Raw genomic sequence first — 21,240 nt, 5'->3', positions numbered from 1 at the left:
GCCACTGACACGGCCTGCAACGAAAACTTGCGGTCTCTCCTTCACTGCAGCCGAGGTGAGTAAGACATTTAAACGTGTTAACCCTCGCAAGGCTGCAGGCCCAGACGGCATCCCCAGCCGCGCCCTCAGAGCATGCGCAGACCAGCTGGCCGGTGTGTTTACGGACATATTCAATCAATCCCTATACCAGTCTGCTGTTCCCACATGCTTCAGGAGGGCCACCATTGTTCCTGTTCCCAAGAAAGCTAAGGTAACTGAGCTAAACGACTACCGCCCCGTAGCACTCACTTCCGTCATCATGAAGTGCTTTGAGAGACTAGTCAAGGACCATATCACCTCCACCCTACCTGACACCCTAGACCCACTCCAATTTGCTTACCGCCCAAATAGGTCCACAGACGATGCAATCTCAACCACACTGCACACTGCCCTAACCCATCTGGACAAGAGGAATACCTATGTGAGAATGCTGTTCATTGACTACAGCTCGGCATTCAACACCATAGTACCCTCCAAGCTCGTCATCAAGCTCGAGACCCTGGGTCTCGACCCCGCCCTGTGCAACTGGGTACTGGACTTCCTGACGGGCCGCCCCCAGGTGGTGAGGGTAGGCAACAACATCTCCTCCCCGCTGATCCTCAACACTGGGGCCCCACAAGGGTGCGTTCTGAGCCCTCTCCTGTACTCCCTGTTCACCCACGACTGCGTGGCCACGCACGCCTCCAACTCAATCATCAAGTTTGCGGACGACACAACAGTGGTAGGCTTGATTACCAACAACGACGAGACGGCCTACAGGGAGGAGGTGAGGGCCCTCGGAGTGTGGTGTCAGGAAAATAACCTCACACTCAACGTCAACAAAACTAAGGAGATGATTGTGGACTTCAGGAAACAGCAGAGGGAACACCCCCCTATCCACATCGATGGAACAGTAGTGGAGAGGGTAGCAAGTTTTAAGTTCCTCGGCATACACATCACAGACAAACTGAATTGGTCCACTCACACAGACAGCATTGTGAAGAAGGCGCAGCAGCGCCTCTTCAACCTCAGGAGGCTGAAGAAATTCGGCTTGTCACCAAAAGCACTCACAAACTTCTACAGATGCACAATCGAGAGCATCCTGGCGGGCTGTATCACCGCCTGGTACGGCAACTGCTCCGCCCTCAACCGTAAGGCTCTCCAGAGGGTAGTGAGGTCTGCACAACGCATCACCGGGGGCAAACTACCTGCCCTCCAGGACACCTACACCACCCGATGTCACAGGAAGGCCATAAAGATCATCAAGGACATCAACCACCCGAGCCACTGCCTGTTCACCCCGCTATCATCCAGAAGGCGAGGTCAGTACAGGTGCATCAAAGCTGGGACCGAGAGACTGAAAAACAGCTTCTATCTCAAGGCTATCAGACTGTTAAACAGCCACCACTAACATTGAGTGGCTGCTGCCAACACACTGACACTGACTCAACTCCAGCCACTTTAATAATGGGAATTGATGGGAAATGATGTAAATATATCACTAGCCACTTTAAACAATGCTACCTTATATAATGTTACTTACCCTACATTATTCATCTCATATGCATACGTATATACTGTACTCTATATCATCGACTGTATCCTTATGTAATACATGTATCACTAGCCACTTTAACTATGCCACTTTGTTTACATACTCATCTCATATGTATATACTGTACTCGATACCATCTACTGTATCTGCCTATGCTGCTCTGTACCATCACTCATTCATATATCCTTATGTACATATTCTTTATCCCCTCACACTGTGTACAAGACAGTAGTTTTGGAATTGTTAGTTAGATTACTTGTTGGTTATTACTGCATTGTCGGAACTAGAAGCACAAGCATTTCGCTACACTCGCATTAACATCTGCTAACCATGTGTATGTGACAAATAAAATTTGATTTGATTTGATTTGATTTAATATAGTGTATAAGAGGTCAGGCTGGGCCTAATATAGTGTATATGAGGTCAGGCTGGGCCTAATATAGTGTATAAGAGGTCAGGCTGGGCCTAATATAGTGTATAAGAGGTCAGGCTGGGCCTAATATAGTGTATAAGAGGTCAGGCTGGGCCTAATATAGTGTATAAGAGGTCAGGCTGGGCCTAATATAGTGTATAAGAGGTCAGGCTGGGCCTAATATAGTGTATAATAGGTTAGGCTGGGCCTAATATAGTGTATAAGAGGTCAGGCTGGGCCTAATATAGTGTATAAGAGGTCAGGCTGGGCCTAATATAGTGTATAAGAGGTCAGGCTGGGCCTAATATAGTGTATAAGAGGTCAGGCTGGGCCTAATATAGTGTATAAGAGGTCAGGCTGGGCCTAATATAGTGTATAAGTGGTCAGGCTGGGCCTAATATAGTGTATAAGAGGTCAGGCTGGGCCTAATATAGTGTATAAGAGGTCAGGCTGGGCCTAATATAGTGTATAAGAGGTCAGGCTGGGCCTAATATAGTGTATAAGAGGTCAGGCTGGGCCTAATATAGTGTATAAGAGGTCAGGCTGGGCCTAATATAGTGTATAAGAGGTCAGGCTGGGCCTAATATAGTGTATAATAGGTTAGGCTGGGCCTAATATAGTGTATAAGAGGTCAGGCTGGGCCTAATATAGTGTATAAGAGGTCAGGCAGGGCCAAATATAGTGTATAAGAGGTCAGGCTGGGCCTAATATAGTGTATAAGAGGTCAGGCTGGGCCTAATATAGTGTATAAGAGGTCAGGCTGGGCCTAATATAGTGTATAAGAGGTCAGGCTGGGCCTAATATAGTGTATAAGAGGTCAGGCTGGGCCTAATATAGTGTATAAGAGGTCAGGCTGGGCCTAATATAGTGTATAAGAGGTCAGGCTGGGCCTAATATAGTGTATAAGAGGTCAGGCTGGGCCTAATATAGTGTATAAGAGGTCAGGCTGGGCCTAATATAGTGTATAAGAGGTCAGGCTGGGCCTAATATAGTGTATAAGAGGTCAGGCTGGGCCTAATATAGTGTATAATAGGTTAGGCTGGGCCTAATATAGTGTATAAGAGGTCAGGCTGGGCCTAATATAGTGTATAAGAGGTCAGGCAGGGCCAAATATAGTGTATAAGAGGTCAGGATGGGCCTAATATAGTGTATAAGAGGTCAGGCTGGGCCTAATATAGTGTATAAGAGGTCAGGCTGGGCCTAATATAGTGTATAATAGGTTAGGCTGGGCCTAATATAGTGTATAAGAGGTCAGGCTGGGCCTAATATAGTGTATAAGAGGTCAGGCAGGGCCAAATATAGTGTATAAGAGGTCAGGCTGGGCCTAATATAGTGTATAAGAGGTCAGGCTGGGCCTAATATAGTGTATAAGAGGTCAGGCTGGGCCTAATATAGTGTATAAGAGGTAAGGCTGGGCCTAATATAGTGTATAAGTGGTCAGGCTGGGCCTAATATAGTGTATAAGTGGTCAGGCTGGGCCTAATATAGTGTATAAGAGGTCAGGCTGGGCCTAATATAGTGTATAAGAGGTCATACAAGAAGTCTGAGGCAAAAGGTATGGCATATAAATCTGGCAGCCCAACAGGTGGCAAATGTACTGCAAATTGAGAAATCAAGTGACAAAACTAAATAAAAATAAAAATCAATTATATAAAGAATGATAATGAACATTTTTGGAGCACCTTAAATTCTATTTTGGGAAGAAAGGCAAACTCGGGCTCCATCGTTCATTGAATCAGATGGCTCATTCATCACAAAGCCCATTGATATTGCCAACTTCTGTAATGATTTTTTTATTGGCAAGATTAGCAAATTTAGGCATAACATGCAAACAACAAACACTGACACTACACATCCAAGTATATCTGACCAAATTATGAAAGACAAACATTGAAATTTTGAATTCCGTAAAGTGAGTGTGGAAGAGGTGAACAAAAATTGTCTATCAAAGAATGACAAGCCACCGAGGGTTTGACCACCTGGATGGTAAATGACTGAGGATAATAGCGGATGATATTGCCACATCTTCAATTTAAGCCTACAGGAAATGGTTCCTCAGGCCTGGAGGGAAGCTAAAGTCATTCCGCTACTGAAGAATAGTTAAAAGCCCCCTTAACTGGCTCAAATGGCCCGACCAATCAGCCTGTTACCAACCCGTAGCAAACTTCTGGAAAACGTTGTGTTTGACCAGATACAATGCTATACACGCCAGCTACTATAGAGACTGAAATGACTGCAACACTTAACAAAGAGCTGCAGTTAGTTTCAGCGTGGGTGGCAAGGAATAAGTTAGCCCTAAATATTTATAAAAACTAAAAACATTGTATTTGGGACAAATCATTCACACTAAACCTTAAACCTCAACTAAATCTCATTATGAATAATGTGGAAATTGAGCAAGTTGAGGTGACTAAACCTGCTTGGTGTAACCCTGGACTGTAAATTGTCATGGTCAAAATATATCGATTTGACAGTATTTAGATGGGGAGAAGTCTGTCTATAATAAAGTGATGCTCTACCTTCTTAACAACACTGTCAACAAGGCAGGTCCTACAGGCCCTAGTTTCTACCTTCTTAACAACACTGTCAACAAGGCAGGTCCTACAGGCCCTAGTTTCTACCTTCTTAACAACACTATCAACAAGGCAGGTCCTACAGGCCCTAGTTTCTACCTTCTTAACAACACTATCAACAAGACAGGTCCTACAGGTCCTAGTTTCTACCTTCTTAACAACACTGTCAACAAGGCAGGTCCTACAGGCCCTAGTTTCTACCTTCTTAACAACACTATCAACAAGGCAGGTCCTACAGGCCCTAGTTTCTACCTTCTTAACAACACTATCAACAAGGCAGGTCCTACAGGCCCTAGTTTCTACCTTCTTAACAACACTATCAACAAGGCAGGTCCTACAGGCCCTAGTTTCTACCTTCTTAACAACACTATCAACAAGGCAGGTCCTACAGGCCCTAGTTGTGTCGCACCTGGACTACAGGTGTCCCAAGCTTGTAGCGTCATACCAAAGAAGACTCGAGGCTGTAATCACTGACAAAGTTGCTTCAACAAAGTACTGAGTAATGGGTCTGAATACATATGTAAATGTGATATTGCAATTAATATATATTTTTTTTAAATTCTAAAAAATAATTATACAAATCTGTTATTATGGGGTATTGTGTGTAGATTGAGGAGTTCATTTAAAAAAAAAAAAAACAATTTTAGAATAAGGCTGTAACGTAACAAACTGTGAAGAAAGTGAAGGGGTCTGAATACTTTCCCTTCGACGGGCTTGGGACATTTTTGGCAAAATTAGGATATGCCCACGTCACCATTACAGCCCTGGTTGTTGCTGACAGATCAGTCACCGGCTGGCTCCACATGATTTGTAAAATAAATAAATAAATAAATAAAAATAACTAAAAGTTAGAGTGAAGCAAAAATTACCTTTTTTTATTTCAGTAACAAAACAAAAGATAAAATGTGTTTTGAACAGTGTCACAACAATGTACCACATGAAATCTGGAGCTCCCTTTTATGAAAGACTGTACAGCGATCACTGGACATCTTGCAGAAAAAATTTGATTTTGACATGAAACCTTCTCACTGCTCACCATCATTAATGCTTCAATACATTTGCGTATTCATATTTCATTAGAAGGGGGCAATACTGTGGTAGAGCGGACATGTTTCACGATAGGAAATTGATTTTTACAGTCTTCTCTCTGTTGGTTTTGGGACACTAGGGACCGGTTTCCCACAGATTAAGATGAGTTTGACCTCACAAAAAAAAAAAAAAAAAAAAAAAAAACTGTCATTGAGCTTGCTCCTTAGTTCAGGACTATTAATCTGTGACCAGTAGAGTGGCCCTAGGCCAAGAAACACAAGCTGGGCAACTGGCACCTCTGACTTCTACCGTTAAATAATCTGTCACATAACAGGAAGTGACTGTAAGTTAGATATTGGAAGCTGTGGAGATCATCAATCTATTACTGTCATCTTGAAAAGGAAGCTTACTGCTATGGTAAATGAGGCGAATTGGGTTAACTCACTACTCATGTTGATATACACCCCCCCCCCTCAACATCGAATTAGTAACTTTTTCAGTTACACTACTGATTAGGCCAGTTTGCTGACGATGGCCTGGTTGAGAGTATTCAGCTGATTCGTCCATTTATCTAAAGCCATGTATCGGGCTCCGTTCCTCTTCTGGTGATCCAGCTCCAACAGTTGGTTGACTTGGTCGATGCGGCCGTTGATCGTGCTGACAGGTATCGGAAGAAATAGAAGGTCAAATTATGGTAAATTCATTTTTTTTTTTTTAATAACTTATGGTGCATTTAAAAGTTCTACAATAATCATGATATCATCAACATGCAATTTACCCGTCTAGAATGCACTGAACTAGCAGGCTTTCCACGTCGCAGACATAGATGTTTAATTCCTGAAGGAGACAAAAAAAAAAGTAAAAATATATAAAAACTTAAAAATGTAGAGAAAATATATATTTTTTAAATTCAAAATAAAATTAAATGCAAGAGATCTTACCTTGGAAATAAATGGTATGTGTATTCTCGTGTAAGGCTTGATTAATTTGATAAGCACTTGCGTTCTTATGTTTCGTAATAACTCTGAAAGACAAAAAAAAAAAAATCAAGAAAAATCAATTATTAAATAGAAGAAACTTTCATATAAACACTTGCCCTGCCTCCAGGTATACTGATTTATAACTTGTTAAAAAAAAAAAGCATGCTTACTAACTTACTAATGAAGTAAACATTAACGAATCAGTCTGAAAGGGACGTCTAGACCATACCTTCTATGTGTTCTCTTATGAACGGATCATCCATTATGTTACTGTGATTGGTCTTCAGGATCTTCTCAAACTCTGTGATGTCATTGTTCTGGTAGGAACTGGAGGGGGGAGTTTAAACATCAGTTTGCATTCAATAATCAAACCGTTTGTGTAGCAGACCATGTGTAGACAAACAGCCAAAGCAACAACCAAAAAAAACCACTTCCAAGAAAAGTTTTATTGTAATAGTGAATGAGATGCAGTATTACCTGACCAGGTTAGTCATTGCAAGGATGTCTGGATCATTTTTATAGGGTTTAGCCTAAGAGGAATCAAATGCCAGCGTGAGTAAAGATACTCCAACACGATGCAAACTGTACCACTAAACTGTTCACTAAAATAGGAACCCGCGATAGGCTCCTTTATACAATATGTTTAGGACATCTTTACAAAAGCAAACTCTAAAAAGTCTGTACTATAGAGATTAATCCATAAAACCACATTTCCCACCTTCATTGAAAAAGTTATTCCAGGACTCGTTTTAAAAAAATATTTTTTATTTATAAATAAATAATAATAATTCAATCGGAGTCTGGGGAACCATCCCTAAGAGATGAATCTCTTATCACTAATGAGACCTTTCATACCTCCTGTGAGTCAAAGGGGTTGATTCCAGACTTCATCAGCATGTTGGCCAACACCAGGTACTTCAGACAGGTGGTTCGTCGAGGACTTCCTGATTCATCGTAGTTCTTAAACGCCTCGAAGAAGTCTGTGTGAGCCTTCTCAAACTCCCCTTCTCTCAAATGCATTTTACCTCCACACTCTGGAGAAAACAAAAACAAGAGACTGGACAACATGGTCCTGATAAAGGATCCTCTGTACTCGTCTCCTACTTAAAATCCATTGGAGGACTAGGTCACAGAGGAGGGACCTAGGATCTTCTTCTCCAATACGTTTTGACAAAGAGACGAGGAGAGAGGATGCCAGAAAAATAGTGAAAACCCTTGAGGAAGAGCCCTTGAATGTGTCTAGGTTATATGGTTATATAGTTAAGGTGTAGGGGGAGATGTGGTTATATAGTTAAGGTGTAGGTAGAGATGTGGTTATATAGTTAAGGTGTAGGTAGAGATGTGGTTATATAGTTAAGGTGTAGGTAGAGATGTGGTTATATAGTTAAGGTGTAGGTAGAGATGTGGTTATATAGTTAAGGTGTAGGTAGAGATGTGGTTATATAGTTAAGGTGTAGGTAGAGATGTGGTTATATAGTTAAGGTGTAGGTAGAGATGTGGTTATATAGTTAAGGTGTAGGTAGAGACGTGGTTATATAGTTAAGGTGTAGGTAGAGATGTGGTTATATAGTTAAGGTGTAGGTAGAGATGTGGTTATATAGTTAAGGTGTAGGTAGAGATGTGGTTATATAGTTAAGGTGTAGGTAGAGATGTGGTTATATAGTTAAGGTGTAGGTAGAGATGTGGTTATATAGTTAAGGTGTAGGTAGAGATGTGGTTATATAGTTAAGGTGTAGGTAGAGACGTGGTTATATAGTTAAGGTGTAGGTAGAGATGTGGTTATATAGTTAAGGTGTAGGTAGAGATGTGGTTATATAGTTAAGGTGTAGGTAGAGATGTGGTTATATAGTTAAGGTGTAGGTAGAGATGTGGTTATATAGTTAAGGTGTAGGTAGAGATGTGGTTATATAGTTATATAGTTAAGGTGTAGGTAGAGATGTGGTTATATAGTTATATAGTTAAGGTGTAGGTAGAGATGTGGTTATATAGTTAAGGTGTAGGTAGAGATGTGGTTATATAGTTAAGGTGTAGGTAGAGATGTGGTTATATAGTTAAGGTGTAGGTAGAGATGTGGTTATATAGTTAAGGTGTAGGTAGAGATGTGGTTATATAGTTAAGGTGTAGGTAGAGATGTGGTTATATAGTTAAGGTGTAGGTAGAGACGTGGTTATATAGTTAAGGTGTAGGTAGAGATGTGGTTATATAGTTAAGGTGTAGGTAGAGATGTGGTTATATAGTTAAGGTGTAGGTAGAGATGTGGTTATATAGTTATATAGTTAAGGTGTAGGTAGAGACGTGGTTACAGTGTCTTGCGAAAGTATTCGGCCCCCTTGAACTTTGCGACCTTTTGCCACATTTCAGGTTTCAAACATAAAAATATAAAACTGTATTTTTTTGTGAAGAATCAACAACAAGTGGGACACAATCATGAAGTGGAACGACATTTATTGGATATTTCAAACTTTTTTAACAAATCAAAAACTGAAAAATTGGGCGTGCAAAATTATTCAGCCCCTTTACTTTCAGTGCAGCAAACTCTCTCCAGAAGTTCAGTGAGGATCTCTGAATGATCCAATTTTGACCTAAATGACTAATGATGATAAATACAATCCACCTGTGTGTAATCAAGTCTCCGTATAAATGCACCTGCACTGTGATAGTCTCAGAGGTCCGTTAAAAGCGCAGAGAGCATCATGAAGAACAAGGAACACACCAGGCAGGTCCGAGATACTGTTGTGAAGAAGTTTAAAGCCGGATTTGGATACAAAAAGATTTCCCAAGCTTTAAACATCCCAAGGAGCACTGTGCAAGCAATAATATTGAAATGGAAGGAGTATCAGACCACTGTAAATCTACCAAGACCTGGCCGTCCCTCTAAACTTTCAGCTCATACAAGGAGAAGACTGATCAGAGATGCAGCCAAGAGGCCCATGATCACTCTGGATGAACTGCAGAGATCTACAGCTGAGGTGGGAGACTCTGTCCATAGGACAACAATCAGTCGTATATTGCACAAATCTGGCCTTTATGGAAGAGTGGCAAGAAGAAAGCCATTTCTTAAAGATATCCATAAAAAGTGTTGTTTAAAGTTTGCCACAAGCCACCTGGGAGACACACCAAACATGTAGAAGAAGGTGCTCTGGTCAGATGAAACCAAAATTGAACTTTTTGGCAACAATGCAAAATGTTATGTTAAAAGCAACACAGCTGAACACACCATCCCCACTGTCAAACATGGTGGTGGCAGCATCATGGTTTGGGCCTGCTTTTCTTCAGCAGGGACAGGGAAGATGGTTAAAATTGATGGGAAGATGGATGGAGCCAAATACAGGACCATTCTGGAAGAAAACCTGATGGAGTCTGCAAAAGACCTGAGACTGGGACGGAGATTTGTCTTCCAACAAGACAATGATCCAAAACATAAAGCAAAATCTACAATGGAATGGTTCAAAAATAAACATATCCAGGTGTTAGAATGGCCAAGTCAAAGTCCAGACCTGAATCCAATCGAGAATCTGTGGAAAGAACTGAAAACTGCTGTTCACAAATGCTCTCCATCCAACCTCACTGAGCTCGAGCTGTTTTGCAAGGAGGAATGGGAAAAAATGTCAGTCTCTCGATGTGCAAAACTGATAGAGACATACCCCAAGCGACTTACAGCTGTAATCGCAGCAAAAGGTGGCGCTACAAAGTATTAACTTAAGGGGGCTGAATAATTTTGCAAGCCCAATTTTTCAGTTTTTGATTTGTTAAAAAAGTTTGAAATATCCAATAAATTTCGTTACACTTCATGATTGTGTCCCACTTGCTGTTGATTCTTCACAAAAAAATACAGTTTTATATCTTTATGTTTGAAGCCTGAAATGTGGCAAAAGGTCGCAAAGTTCAAGGGGGCCCGAATACTTTCGCAAGGCACTGTAGTTAAGGTTTTGACAAAGAGACGAGAAGAGAGGATGCCAGAAAAATAGTGAAAACCCTTGAGGAAGAGCCCTTGAATGTGTCTAGGTTATATGGTTATATAGTTAAGGTGTAGGGGGAGATGTGGTTATATAGTTATGGTGTAGGTAGAGATGTGGTTATATAGTTAAGGTGTAGGTAGAGATGTGGTTATATAGTTAAGGTGTAGGTAAAGATGCGGTTATATAGTTAAGGTGTAGGTAGAGATGTGGTTATATAGTTAAGGTGTAGGTAGAGATGTGGTTATATAGTTATATAGTTAAGGTGTAGGTAGAGACGTGGTTATATAGTTATATAGTTAAGGTGTAGGTAGAGATGTGGTTATATAGTTAAGGTGTAGGTAGAGATGTGGTTATATAGTTATATAGTTAAGGTGTAGGTAGAGATGTGGTTATATAGTTATATAGTTAAGGTGTAGGTAGAGACGTGGTTATATAGTTATATAGTTAAGGTGTAGGTAGAGATGTTGTTATATAGTTATATAGTTAAGGTGTAGGTAGAGATGTGGTTATATAGTTAAGGTGTAGGTAGAGATGTGGTTATATAGTTAAGGTGTAGGTAGAGATGTGGTTATATAGTTAAGGTGTAGGTAGAGATGTGGTTATATAGTTAAGGTGTAGGTAGAGATGTGGTTATATAGTTAAGGTGTAGGTAGAGATGTGGTTATATAGTTAAGGTGTAGGTAGAGATGTGGTTATATAGTTAAGGTGTAGGTAGAGATGTGGTTATATAGTTAAGGTGTAGGTAGAGACGTGGTTATATAGTTAAGGTGTAGGTAGAGATGTGGTTATATAGTTAAGGTGTAGGTAGAGATGTGGTTATATAGTTAAGGTGTAGGTAGAGATGTGGTTATATAGTTAAGGTGTAGGTAGAGACGTGGTTACAGTGTCTTGCGAAAGTATTCGGCCCCCTTGAACTTTGCGACCTTTTGCCACATTTCAGGTTTCAAACATAAAAATATAAAACTGTATTTTTTTGTGAAGAATCAACAACAAGTGGGACACAATCATGAAGTGGAACGACATTTATTGGATATTTCAAACTTTTTTAACAAATCAAAAACTGAAAAATTGGGCGTGCAAAATTATTCAGCCCCTTTACTTTCAGTGCAGCAAACTCTCTCCAGAAGTTCAGTGAGGATCTCTGAATGATCCAATTTTGACCTAAATGACTAATGATGATAAATACAATCCACCTGTGTGTAATCAAGTCTCCGTATAAATGCACCTGCACTGTGATAGTCTCAGAGGTCCGTTAAAAGCGCAGAGAGCATCATGAAGAACAAGGAACACACCAGGCAGGTCCGAGATACTGTTGTGAAGAAGTTTAAAGCCGGATTTGGATACAAAAAGATTTCCCAAGCTTTAAACATCCCAAGGAGCACTGTGCAAGCAATAATATTGAAATGGAAGGAGTATCAGACCACTGTAAATCTACCAAGACCTGGCCGTCCCTCTAAACTTTCAGCTCATACAAGGAGAAGACTGATCAGAGATGCAGCCAAGAGGCCCATGATCACTCTGGATGAACTGCAGAGATCTACAGCTGAGGTGGGAGACTCTGTCCATAGGACAACAATCAGTCGTATATTGCACAAATCTGGCCTTTATGGAAGAGTGGCAAGAAGAAAGCCATTTCTTAAAGATATCCATAAAAAGTGTTGTTTAAAGTTTGCCACAAGCCACCTGGGAGACACACCAAACATGTAGAAGAAGGTGCTCTGGTCAGATGAAACCAAAATTGAACTTTTTGGCAACAATGCAAAATGTTATGTTAAAAGCAACACAGCTGAACACACCATCCCCACTGTCAAACATGGTGGTGGCAGCATCATGGTTTGGGCCTGCTTTTCTTCAGCAGGGACAGGGAAGATGGTTAAAATTGATGGGAAGATGGATGGAGCCAAATACAGGACCATTCTGGAAGAAAACCTGATGGAGTCTGCAAAAGACCTGAGACTGGGACGGAGATTTGTCTTCCAACAAGACAATGATCCAAAACATAAAGCAAAATCTACAATGGAATGGTTCAAAAATAAACATATCCAGGTGTTAGAATGGCCAAGTCAAAGTCCAGACCTGAATCCAATCGAGAATCTGTGGAAAGAACTGAAAACTGCTGTTCACAAATGCTCTCCATCCAACCTCACTGAGCTCGAGCTGTTTTGCAAGGAGGAATGGGAAAAAATGTCAGTCTCTCGATGTGCAAAACTGATAGAGACATACCCCAAGCGACTTACAGCTGTAATCGCAGCAAAAGGTGGCGCTACAAAGTATTAACTTAAGGGGGCTGAATAATTTTGCAAGCCCAATTTTTCAGTTTTTGATTTGTTAAAAAAGTTTGAAATATCCAATAAATTTCGTTACACTTCATGATTGTGTCCCACTTGCTGTTGATTCTTCACAAAAAAATACAGTTTTATATCTTTATGTTTGAAGCCTGAAATGTGGCAAAAGGTCGCAAAGTTCAAGGGGGCCCGAATACTTTCGCAAGGCACTGTAGTTAAGGTTTTGACAAAGAGACGAGAAGAGAGGATGCCAGAAAAATAGTGAAAACCCTTGAGGAAGAGCCCTTGAATGTGTCTAGGTTATATGGTTATATAGTTAAGGTGTAGGGGGAGATGTGGTTATATAGTTATGGTGTAGGTAGAGATGTGGTTATATAGTTAAGGTGTAGGTAGAGATGTGGTTATATAGTTAAGGTGTAGGTAAAGATGCGGTTATATAGTTAAGGTGTAGGTAGAGATGTGGTTATATAGTTAAGGTGTAGGTAGAGATGTGGTTATATAGTTATATAGTTAAGGTGTAGGTAGAGACGTGGTTATATAGTTATATAGTTAAGGTGTAGGTAGAGATGTGGTTATATAGTTAAGGTGTAGGTAGAGATGTGGTTATATAGTTATATAGTTAAGGTGTAGGTAGAGATGTGGTTATATAGTTATATAGTTAAGGTGTAGGTAGAGACGTGGTTATATAGTTATATAGTTAAGGTGTAGGTAGAGATGTTGTTATATAGTTATATAGTTAAGGTGTAGGTAGAGATGTGGTTATATAGTTAAGGTGTAGGTAGAGATGTGGTTATATAGTTAAGGTGTAGGTAGAGATGTGGTTATATAGTTAAGGTGTAGGTAGAGATGTGGTTATATAGTTAAGGTGTAGGTAGAGATGTGGTTATATAGTTAAGGTGTAGGTAAAGATGCGGTTATATAGTTAAGGTGTAGGTAGAGATGTGGTTATATAGTTAAGGTGTAGGTAGAGATGTGGTTATATAGTTATATAGTTAAGGTGTAGGTAGAGACGTGGTTATATAGTTATATAGTTAAGGTGTAGGTAGAGATGTTGTTATATAGTTATATAGTTAAGGTGTTGGTAGAGATGTGGTTATATAGTTAAGGTGTAGGTAGAGATGTGGTTATATAGTTAAGGTGTAGGTAGAGATGTGGTTATATAGTTAAGGTGTAGGTAGAGACGTGGTTATATAGTTAAGGTGTAGGTAGAGACGTGGTTATATAGTTAAGGTGTAGGTAGAGATTTGGTTATATAGTTATATAGTTAAGGTGTAGGTAGAGATGTGGTTATATAGTTATATAGTTAAGGTGTAGGTAGAGATGTGGTTATATAGTTAAGGTGTAGGTGTAGGTAGAGATGTGGTTATATAGTTAAGGTGTAGGTAGAGATGTGGTTATATAGTTATATAGTTAAGGTGTAGGTAGAGACGTGGTTATATAGTTAAGGTGTAGGTAGAGATGTGGTTATATAGTTAAGGTGTAGGTAGAGACGTGGTTATATAGTTAAGGTGTAGGTAGAGACGTGGTTATGTAGTTAAGGTGTAGGTAGAGACGTGGTTATATAGTTATATAGTTAAGGTGTAGGTAGAGATGTGGTTATATAGTTAAGGTGTAGGTAGAGATGTGGTTATATAGTTAGGGTGTAGGTAGAGACGTGGTTATATAGTTATATAGTTAAGGTGTAGGTAGAGACGTGGTTATATAGTTAAGGTGTAGGTAGAGACGTGGTTATATAGTTAAGGTGTAGGTAGAGACGTGGTTATATAGTTAAGGTGTAGGTAGAGATGTGGTTATATAGTTATATAGTTAAGGTGTTGGTAGAGATGTGGTTATATAGTTAAAGTGTAGGTAGAGATGTGGTTATATAGTTAAGGTGTAGGTAGAGATGTGGTTATATAGTTAAGGTGTAGGGGGAGATGTGGTTATATAGTTAAGGTGTAGGTAGAGATGTGGTTATATAGTTAAGGTGTAGGGGGAGATGTGGTTATATAGTTAAGGTGTAGGTAGAGATGTGGTTATATAGTTAAGGTGTAGGTAGAGATGTGGTTATATAGTTATATAGTTAAGGTGTAGGTAGAGATGTGGTTATATAGTTAAGGTGTAGGTAGAGACGTGGATATATAGTTAAGGTGTAGGTAGAGATGTGTCTACCTCTGATGACTCCCATGATGAGAGGGTGAGGGATGGCAGACTTGATGTGTAGAGACTGTTCATACAGCGCCTTCAGCTTCTTGTTGTTCTTCTGGGCCGTATACATCTGGATCTCCAGAGCATAGATCTCCAAGAGCTGGGTGCCTTTCTTCAGGTCATCCTCACCGTCATCCGTCTATACACCAAGACAGAACATGGGACAACTACTAATCATCCGTCTATACACCAAGACAGAACATGGGACAAATACTAATCATCCCTCTATACACCAAGACAGAACATGGGACAACTACTAATCATCTGTCTATACACCAAGACAGAACATGGGACAACTACTAATCATCCCTCTATACACCAAGACAGAACATGGGACAACTACTAATCATCCGTCTATACACCAAGACAGAACATGGCACAACTACTAATCATCCGTCTATACACCAAGACAGAACATGGGACAACTACTAATCATCCGTCTATACACCAAGACAGAACATGGGACAAATACTAATCATCCGTCTATACACCAAGACAGAACATGGGACAACTACTAATCATCCCTCTATACACCAAGACAGAACATGGAACAACTACTAATCATCCCTCTATACACCAAGACAGAACATGGGACAAATACAAATCATCCATCTATACACCAAGACAGAACATGGGACAAATACTAATCATCCGTCTATACACCAAGACAGAACATGGGTCAACTACTAATCATCCGTCTATACACCAAGGCAGAACATGGGACAAATACTAATCATCCGTCTATACACCAAGAAAGAACATGGGATAAATACTAATCATCCATCTATACACCAAGACAGAACATGGGACAAATACTAATCATCCGTCTATACACCAAGAAAGAACATGGGATAAATACTAATCATCCGTCTATACACCAAGACAGAACATGGGACAAATACTAATCATCCGTCTATACACCAAGAAAGAACATGGGATAAATACTAATCATCCATCTATACACCAAGACAGAACATGGGACAAATACTAATCCTCCCTCTATACACCAAGACAGAACATGGGACAAATACTAATCATCCATCTATACACCAAGACAGAACATGGGACAAATACTAATCATCCCTCTATACACCAAGACAGAACATGGGACAAATACTAATCATCCATCTATACACCAAGACAGAACATGGGACAAATACTAATCATCCCTCTATACACCAAGACAGAACATGGGACAACTACTAATCATCCGTCTATACACCAAGACAGAACATGGGACAACTACTAATCATCCGTCTATACACCAAGACAGAACATGGGACAACTACTAATCATCCGTCTATACACCAAGACAGAACATGGGACAAACACTAATCATCCGTCTATACACCAAGACAGAACATGGGACAACTACTAATCATCCGTCTATACACCAAGACAGAACATGGGACAAATACTAATCATCCCTCTATACACCAAGACAGAACATGGGACAACTACTAATCATCCCTCTATACACCAAGACAGAACATGGGACAACTACTAATCATCTGTCTATACACCAAGACAGAACATGGGACAACTACTAATCATCCCTCTATACACCAAGACAGAACATGGGACAACTACTAATCATCCGTCTATACACCAAGACAGAACATGGCACAACTACTAATCATCCGTCTATACACCAAGACAGAACATGGGACAACTACTAATCATCCGTCTATACACCAAGACAGAACATGGGACAAATACTAATCATCCGTCTATACACCAAGACAGAACATGGGACAACTACTAATCATCCCTCTATACACCAAGACAGAACATGGAACAACTACTAATCATCCCTCTATACACCAAGACAGAACATGGGACAAATACAAATCATCCATCTATACACCAAGACAGAACATGGGACAAATACTAATCATCCGTCTATACACCAAGACAGAACATGGGACAACTACTAATCATCCCTCTATACACCAAGACAGAACATGGGACAAATACTAATCATCCCTCTATACACCAAGACAGAACATGGGACAAATACAAATCATCCATCTATACACCAAGACAGAACATGGGACAAATATAATCATCCCTCTATACACCAAGACAGAACATGGAACAACTACTAATCATCCCTCTATACACCAAGACAGAACATGGGACAAATACTTGAGAGATAATTTCACACAGACACTTGAGGACGAACAGGGCATTCTAGATTTCCAGAATGATTCCACAATCATACTAGCCCAGCGTCAGGTCTGTTTGTTTTCTCTTGCCTCCTGTGGTCATGACAACGGCCATAGGAGTTGTCCAAACAGTACAAACAGATCTCAGACCAGGCTACAATCGTACAATATGATTCCAATGATCTATTGTCACTAAGAACACACAAGAATGTTTTCATTACGATGTTATAATGCTGAATTAGATTTGGTGGTAAAACCTCTGTAAAGACCTCTGTGAAAACCTCTGATTGCATTGATGAGGAGTGTTTCTTCACCTGACAGGACTGGTGCAGCTGCCTCAGGATCTTCTGAAGCTTACCATACTCTTCTCTCTCCAGGTACAACTTCCCAAGCTAAAGCATAGGACAAGGAGGAGTGAGGAATTAAACTAAATTACTTTACAGTATCAACCTCAGCGTCTCCATAAAAACTATATGCCACATAATATGTTTTAATATTTGCATTAAAAAAAAATATATGATATTGTGGATGAAATCAATGACATTGTATGAACAGTTTTAGTTTTAAAATCAAGCCTACTTTAGTGTTGGTTTTAAACCAAAGGCGGTCGTTTTTGGCATCCTTTAATGCATCCAACGTTGTTTCATAAAACTCTTGCAGCAAGTCCATCTGAAAATAAACAAAGAAGTCAAGTAGAACCCTCTGTACAGTCAGGAGATTCTCTCTTTTCTTTTTTTTTACCCCAAATTTCATGGCTTCCAATTGGTAGTTACAGTCTTGTCTCATCGCTGCAACTCCCATACGGACTCGGGAGGTCGAGAGCCATGCGTCCTCCGAAACACAACCCAACCGAGCCGCACTGCTTCTTGACACATCCAATACACATCCAACCCGGAAGCCAGCCCGCACCAATGTGGCGGAGGAATCACTGTGCACCTAGCGACCTGGTCAGTGTGCACTGCGCCCGGCCCGCCACAGGAGTCGCTACTGCGCGATGAGACAAGGATATCCCTGCCGGCCAAACCCTCCCTAACCCGGATGACGCTGGGCCAATTGTGCGTCGCCCCATCGACCTCCCGTTCGCGGCCAGCTGGGCTCAAACCCAGATTCTCTGTGGCACAGCTAGCACTGCGATGCAGTGCCTTAGACTTCTGCGCCACCCGGGAGCCCCACATTCAGGAGATTCTCAATTGTGCATGCATATACGTCCAGGACTAGCTTTAAAATCAGGGTATTGAGAACCAACCCACTTTTCCATCATTCAAAACAGCTCAGATTTATGCTTGATTCTGTGCGCCATTGTTTGTTCTTAAATGTCACACAACATTACCTGCTTTGACGTCGAGATATAATCAAGGATGGAATTGATGGATTTTTCAGAATAGTTTCTGGTAACTGCACTCCGGATGTATGTCAACAGCTGCTTGTACCTGTTCATCATTTCAGGGAAATTTGTCTGGAGGGAAAAAGACAAAAAAATATATATGTCATTGTGTCAAGTGCTAATTTAGGCAGTACGGGATGGTAGCAGTTCTTTACAAAACATGAACAAATATGGTCAAATATTTAGCACAATGAAGAATATATTTTCTAAATATTGAATATATATATATATATGCTACAGCATATTTACTGTCATGTCTGCTGCTTACCAGTTTGAAGTTAATCTTAATCATCTGTTTCAAGGCCTTGAAACCCCATTCTCCTTTCTCACCCTCCAGCTCTAAGACCTGGGGAAAGATGCATTTAATAAAAGGATCGCCACAAGTGGCTGCTGGCACCTTAATTGGAGAGGACAGGCTCAGAGTAATGGCCAGAATGGTATCATTACAAATACATGGTTTGATACGACTCCATCCCAGCCATTATTATGAGCCGCCCTCCCCTCACCAGCCTGCTGTGATGTGTGTATGTGTGATGTGTGTGTATGTGTGATGTGTGTGTATGTGATGTGTGTGTATGTGTGATGTGTGTGTATGTGTGATGTGTGTGTATGTGTGATGTGTGATGTGTGTGTGATGTGTGATGTGTGTGTATGTGTGATGTGTGTGTATGTGTGATGTGTGTGTATGTGTGATGTGTGTGTATGTGTGATGTGTGTGTATGTGTGTGTATGTGTATGTGTGATGTGTGTGTATGTGTGATGTGTGATGTGTGATGTGTGTGTATGTGTGATGTGTGTGTATGTGTGATGTGTGTGTATGTGTATGTGTGATGTGTGTGTATGTGTGATGTGTGTGTATGTGATGTGTGTGTATGTGTGATGTGTGTGTATGTGTGATGTGTGTGTATGTGTATGTGTGTATGTGTGATGTGTGTGTATGTGTGATGTGTATGTGTGATGTGTGTGTATGTGTGATGTGTGTGTATGTGTATGTGTGATGTGTGTGTATGTGTGATGTGTGTGTATGTGTGATGTGTGTGTATGTGTGATGTGTGTGTGATGTGTGTGTATGTGATGTGTGTGTGTGTGTGTATGTGTGATGTGTGATGTGTGTGTATGTATGTGTGATGTGTGTGTATGTGTGATGTGTGTGTATGTGTGATGTGTGTGTATGTGTATGTGATGTGTGTGTATGTGTGATGTGTGTGTATGTGTGATGTGTGTGTATGTGTGATGTGTGTGTATGTGTGATGTGTGTGTATGTGATGTGTGTGTATGTGTGATGTGTGTGTATGTGTGATGTGTGTGTATGTGTATGTGTGATGTGTGTGTATGTGTGATGTGTATGTGTGATGTGTGTGTATGTGTGATGTGTGTGTATGTGTATGTGTGATGTGTGTGTATGTGTGATGTGTGTGTATGTGTGATGTGTGTGTATGTGTATGTGTGATGTGTGTGTATGTGTGATGTGTGTGTATGTGTGATGTGTGTGTATGTGTGATGTGTGTGTATGTGATGTGTGTGTGTGTGTATGTGTGATGTGTGATGTGTGTGTATGTGTGATGTGTTATGTGTGATGTGTGTGTATGTGTGATGTGTGTGTATGTGTGTGTATGTGTATGTGTGATGTGTGTGTATGTGTGATGTGTGTGTATGTGTGATGTGTGTGTATGTGTGTGTATGTGTATGTGTGATGTGTGTGTATGTGTGATGTGTGTGTATGTGTGATGTGTGTGTATGTGTGATGTGTGTGTATGTGTGATGTGTGTGTATGTGATGTGTGTGTATGTGTATGTGTGTGTATGTGTATGTGTGATGTGAGTGTATGTGTATGTGTGATGTGTGTGATGTGTGTGTATGTGATGTGTGTGTGTGATAACTAACCTTCTGGAAGCTGATGAGAGCTGCTTTGGGGTCATCCTCCTTCAGGGCCTTTGAATTGTAGTATTGATTCTCTAAATCAACATTGGGCTCAGAGTTGCTGTCCTCTGAGTACTCCTGAAATCACACAATTCATCATCACTGCAGTTTACAAGATCAACACCCACTATTGATATTCAGCTAGCTAGCTAGCTCATGATATGTGTTTGTTTTGGTGATTTGTGAAGCAAACAGCTGGATCATTTAACGGTGCAAAAGGTTTAACAAGAATTAGTTGAAACTTGCAATAGTAACTGAACAAATCATTAGAGACATAGCTGGCTAACTAGCTAACAGTTAGCTGTCAATGATGGGAGAACCATCAACAGCTAGTTCAGCTGCTAGCTAGCTAGCTACTAAGTGGAGTGCAACATGGAATGTTTACGCTGATTAGCTAGCTAGCTAAACACGTTGTATATGGTAATCAGCGACAATATCCATATATATATTTACTTCTGAGGAGTTTACCAGATCATAATCCTCTTCATCATCGCACATGAAGTCATCTTCCATATCAGACATCTTTACTACGAAGCTAGCTAGATCGATAGCACCCTTGCTAGTGGCAGCAGACCGTCGCAGCAAAGATACTAGCGCTTCTACGTCATCCGCCGTGAATGCCTTGCTGCGCAGCGTGAACATGAGAGGGAATCGTGATTCCTTTGAACTGGTCCCTTTTCCTACTCTTCCGTATTGTTACGTTTTGTTACAATGAATGTGTTTACAGCTGATCTAGAAACAGTTACTTTGTTTAACAGAAAGCGTTTGAG

At 40.5% G+C, this 21,240-nt stretch overlaps 2 protein-coding genes across 7 annotated transcripts in view; one reads left to right on the top strand and one right to left on the bottom strand.

The window, feature by feature from the left end:
- Window positions 1-5,406: 5,406 nt before the first annotated feature.
- LOC139376417 (COP9 signalosome complex subunit 2-like) lies at window positions 5,407-21,068 on the bottom strand. Of its 6 annotated transcripts, none has more exons than XM_071118991.1 (13): window positions 20,924-21,068; window positions 20,435-20,548; window positions 18,819-18,896; window positions 18,497-18,622; window positions 17,746-17,835; window positions 17,424-17,558; window positions 14,963-15,137; window positions 7,423-7,601; window positions 7,045-7,097; window positions 6,797-6,894; window positions 6,529-6,611; window positions 6,366-6,424; window positions 5,407-6,244 (listed from the first exon to the last, which is right to left on the bottom strand). In XM_071118991.1, exons 1-13 carry the CDS (start codon window positions 20,990-20,992, stop codon window positions 6,100-6,102), a joined length of 1,404 nt encoding a protein of 467 aa, XP_070975092.1. In that variant the 5' UTR covers window positions 20,993-21,068; the 3' UTR covers window positions 5,407-6,099. The 6 variants fall into 6 exon arrangements, with proteins under 6 accessions (XP_070975092.1, XP_070975100.1, XP_070975129.1 ...); XM_071118999.1 differs by having other exon boundaries at window positions 17,436-17,558; XM_071119028.1 differs by having other exon boundaries at window positions 17,481-17,558.
- Window positions 21,043-21,240, top strand: part of LOC139376441 (galactokinase 2) — an 11,695-nt gene continuing 11,497 nt past the window's right edge. Inside the window, exon 1 of the mRNA XM_071119049.1 lies at window positions 21,043-21,240. This exon is cut by the window's right edge and continues 264 nt beyond it. The gene's annotated coding sequence lies outside the window, so the exon portion shown is untranslated.

Source organism: Oncorhynchus clarkii, chromosome 2 (genome assembly GCF_045791955.1).
Source record: "Oncorhynchus clarkii lewisi isolate Uvic-CL-2024 chromosome 2, UVic_Ocla_1.0, whole genome shotgun sequence".
Classification (NCBI taxonomy): Eukaryota; Metazoa; Chordata; class Actinopteri; order Salmoniformes; family Salmonidae; genus Oncorhynchus; species Oncorhynchus clarkii.
This window is presented reverse-complemented; position numbering and strand designations above follow the sequence as displayed.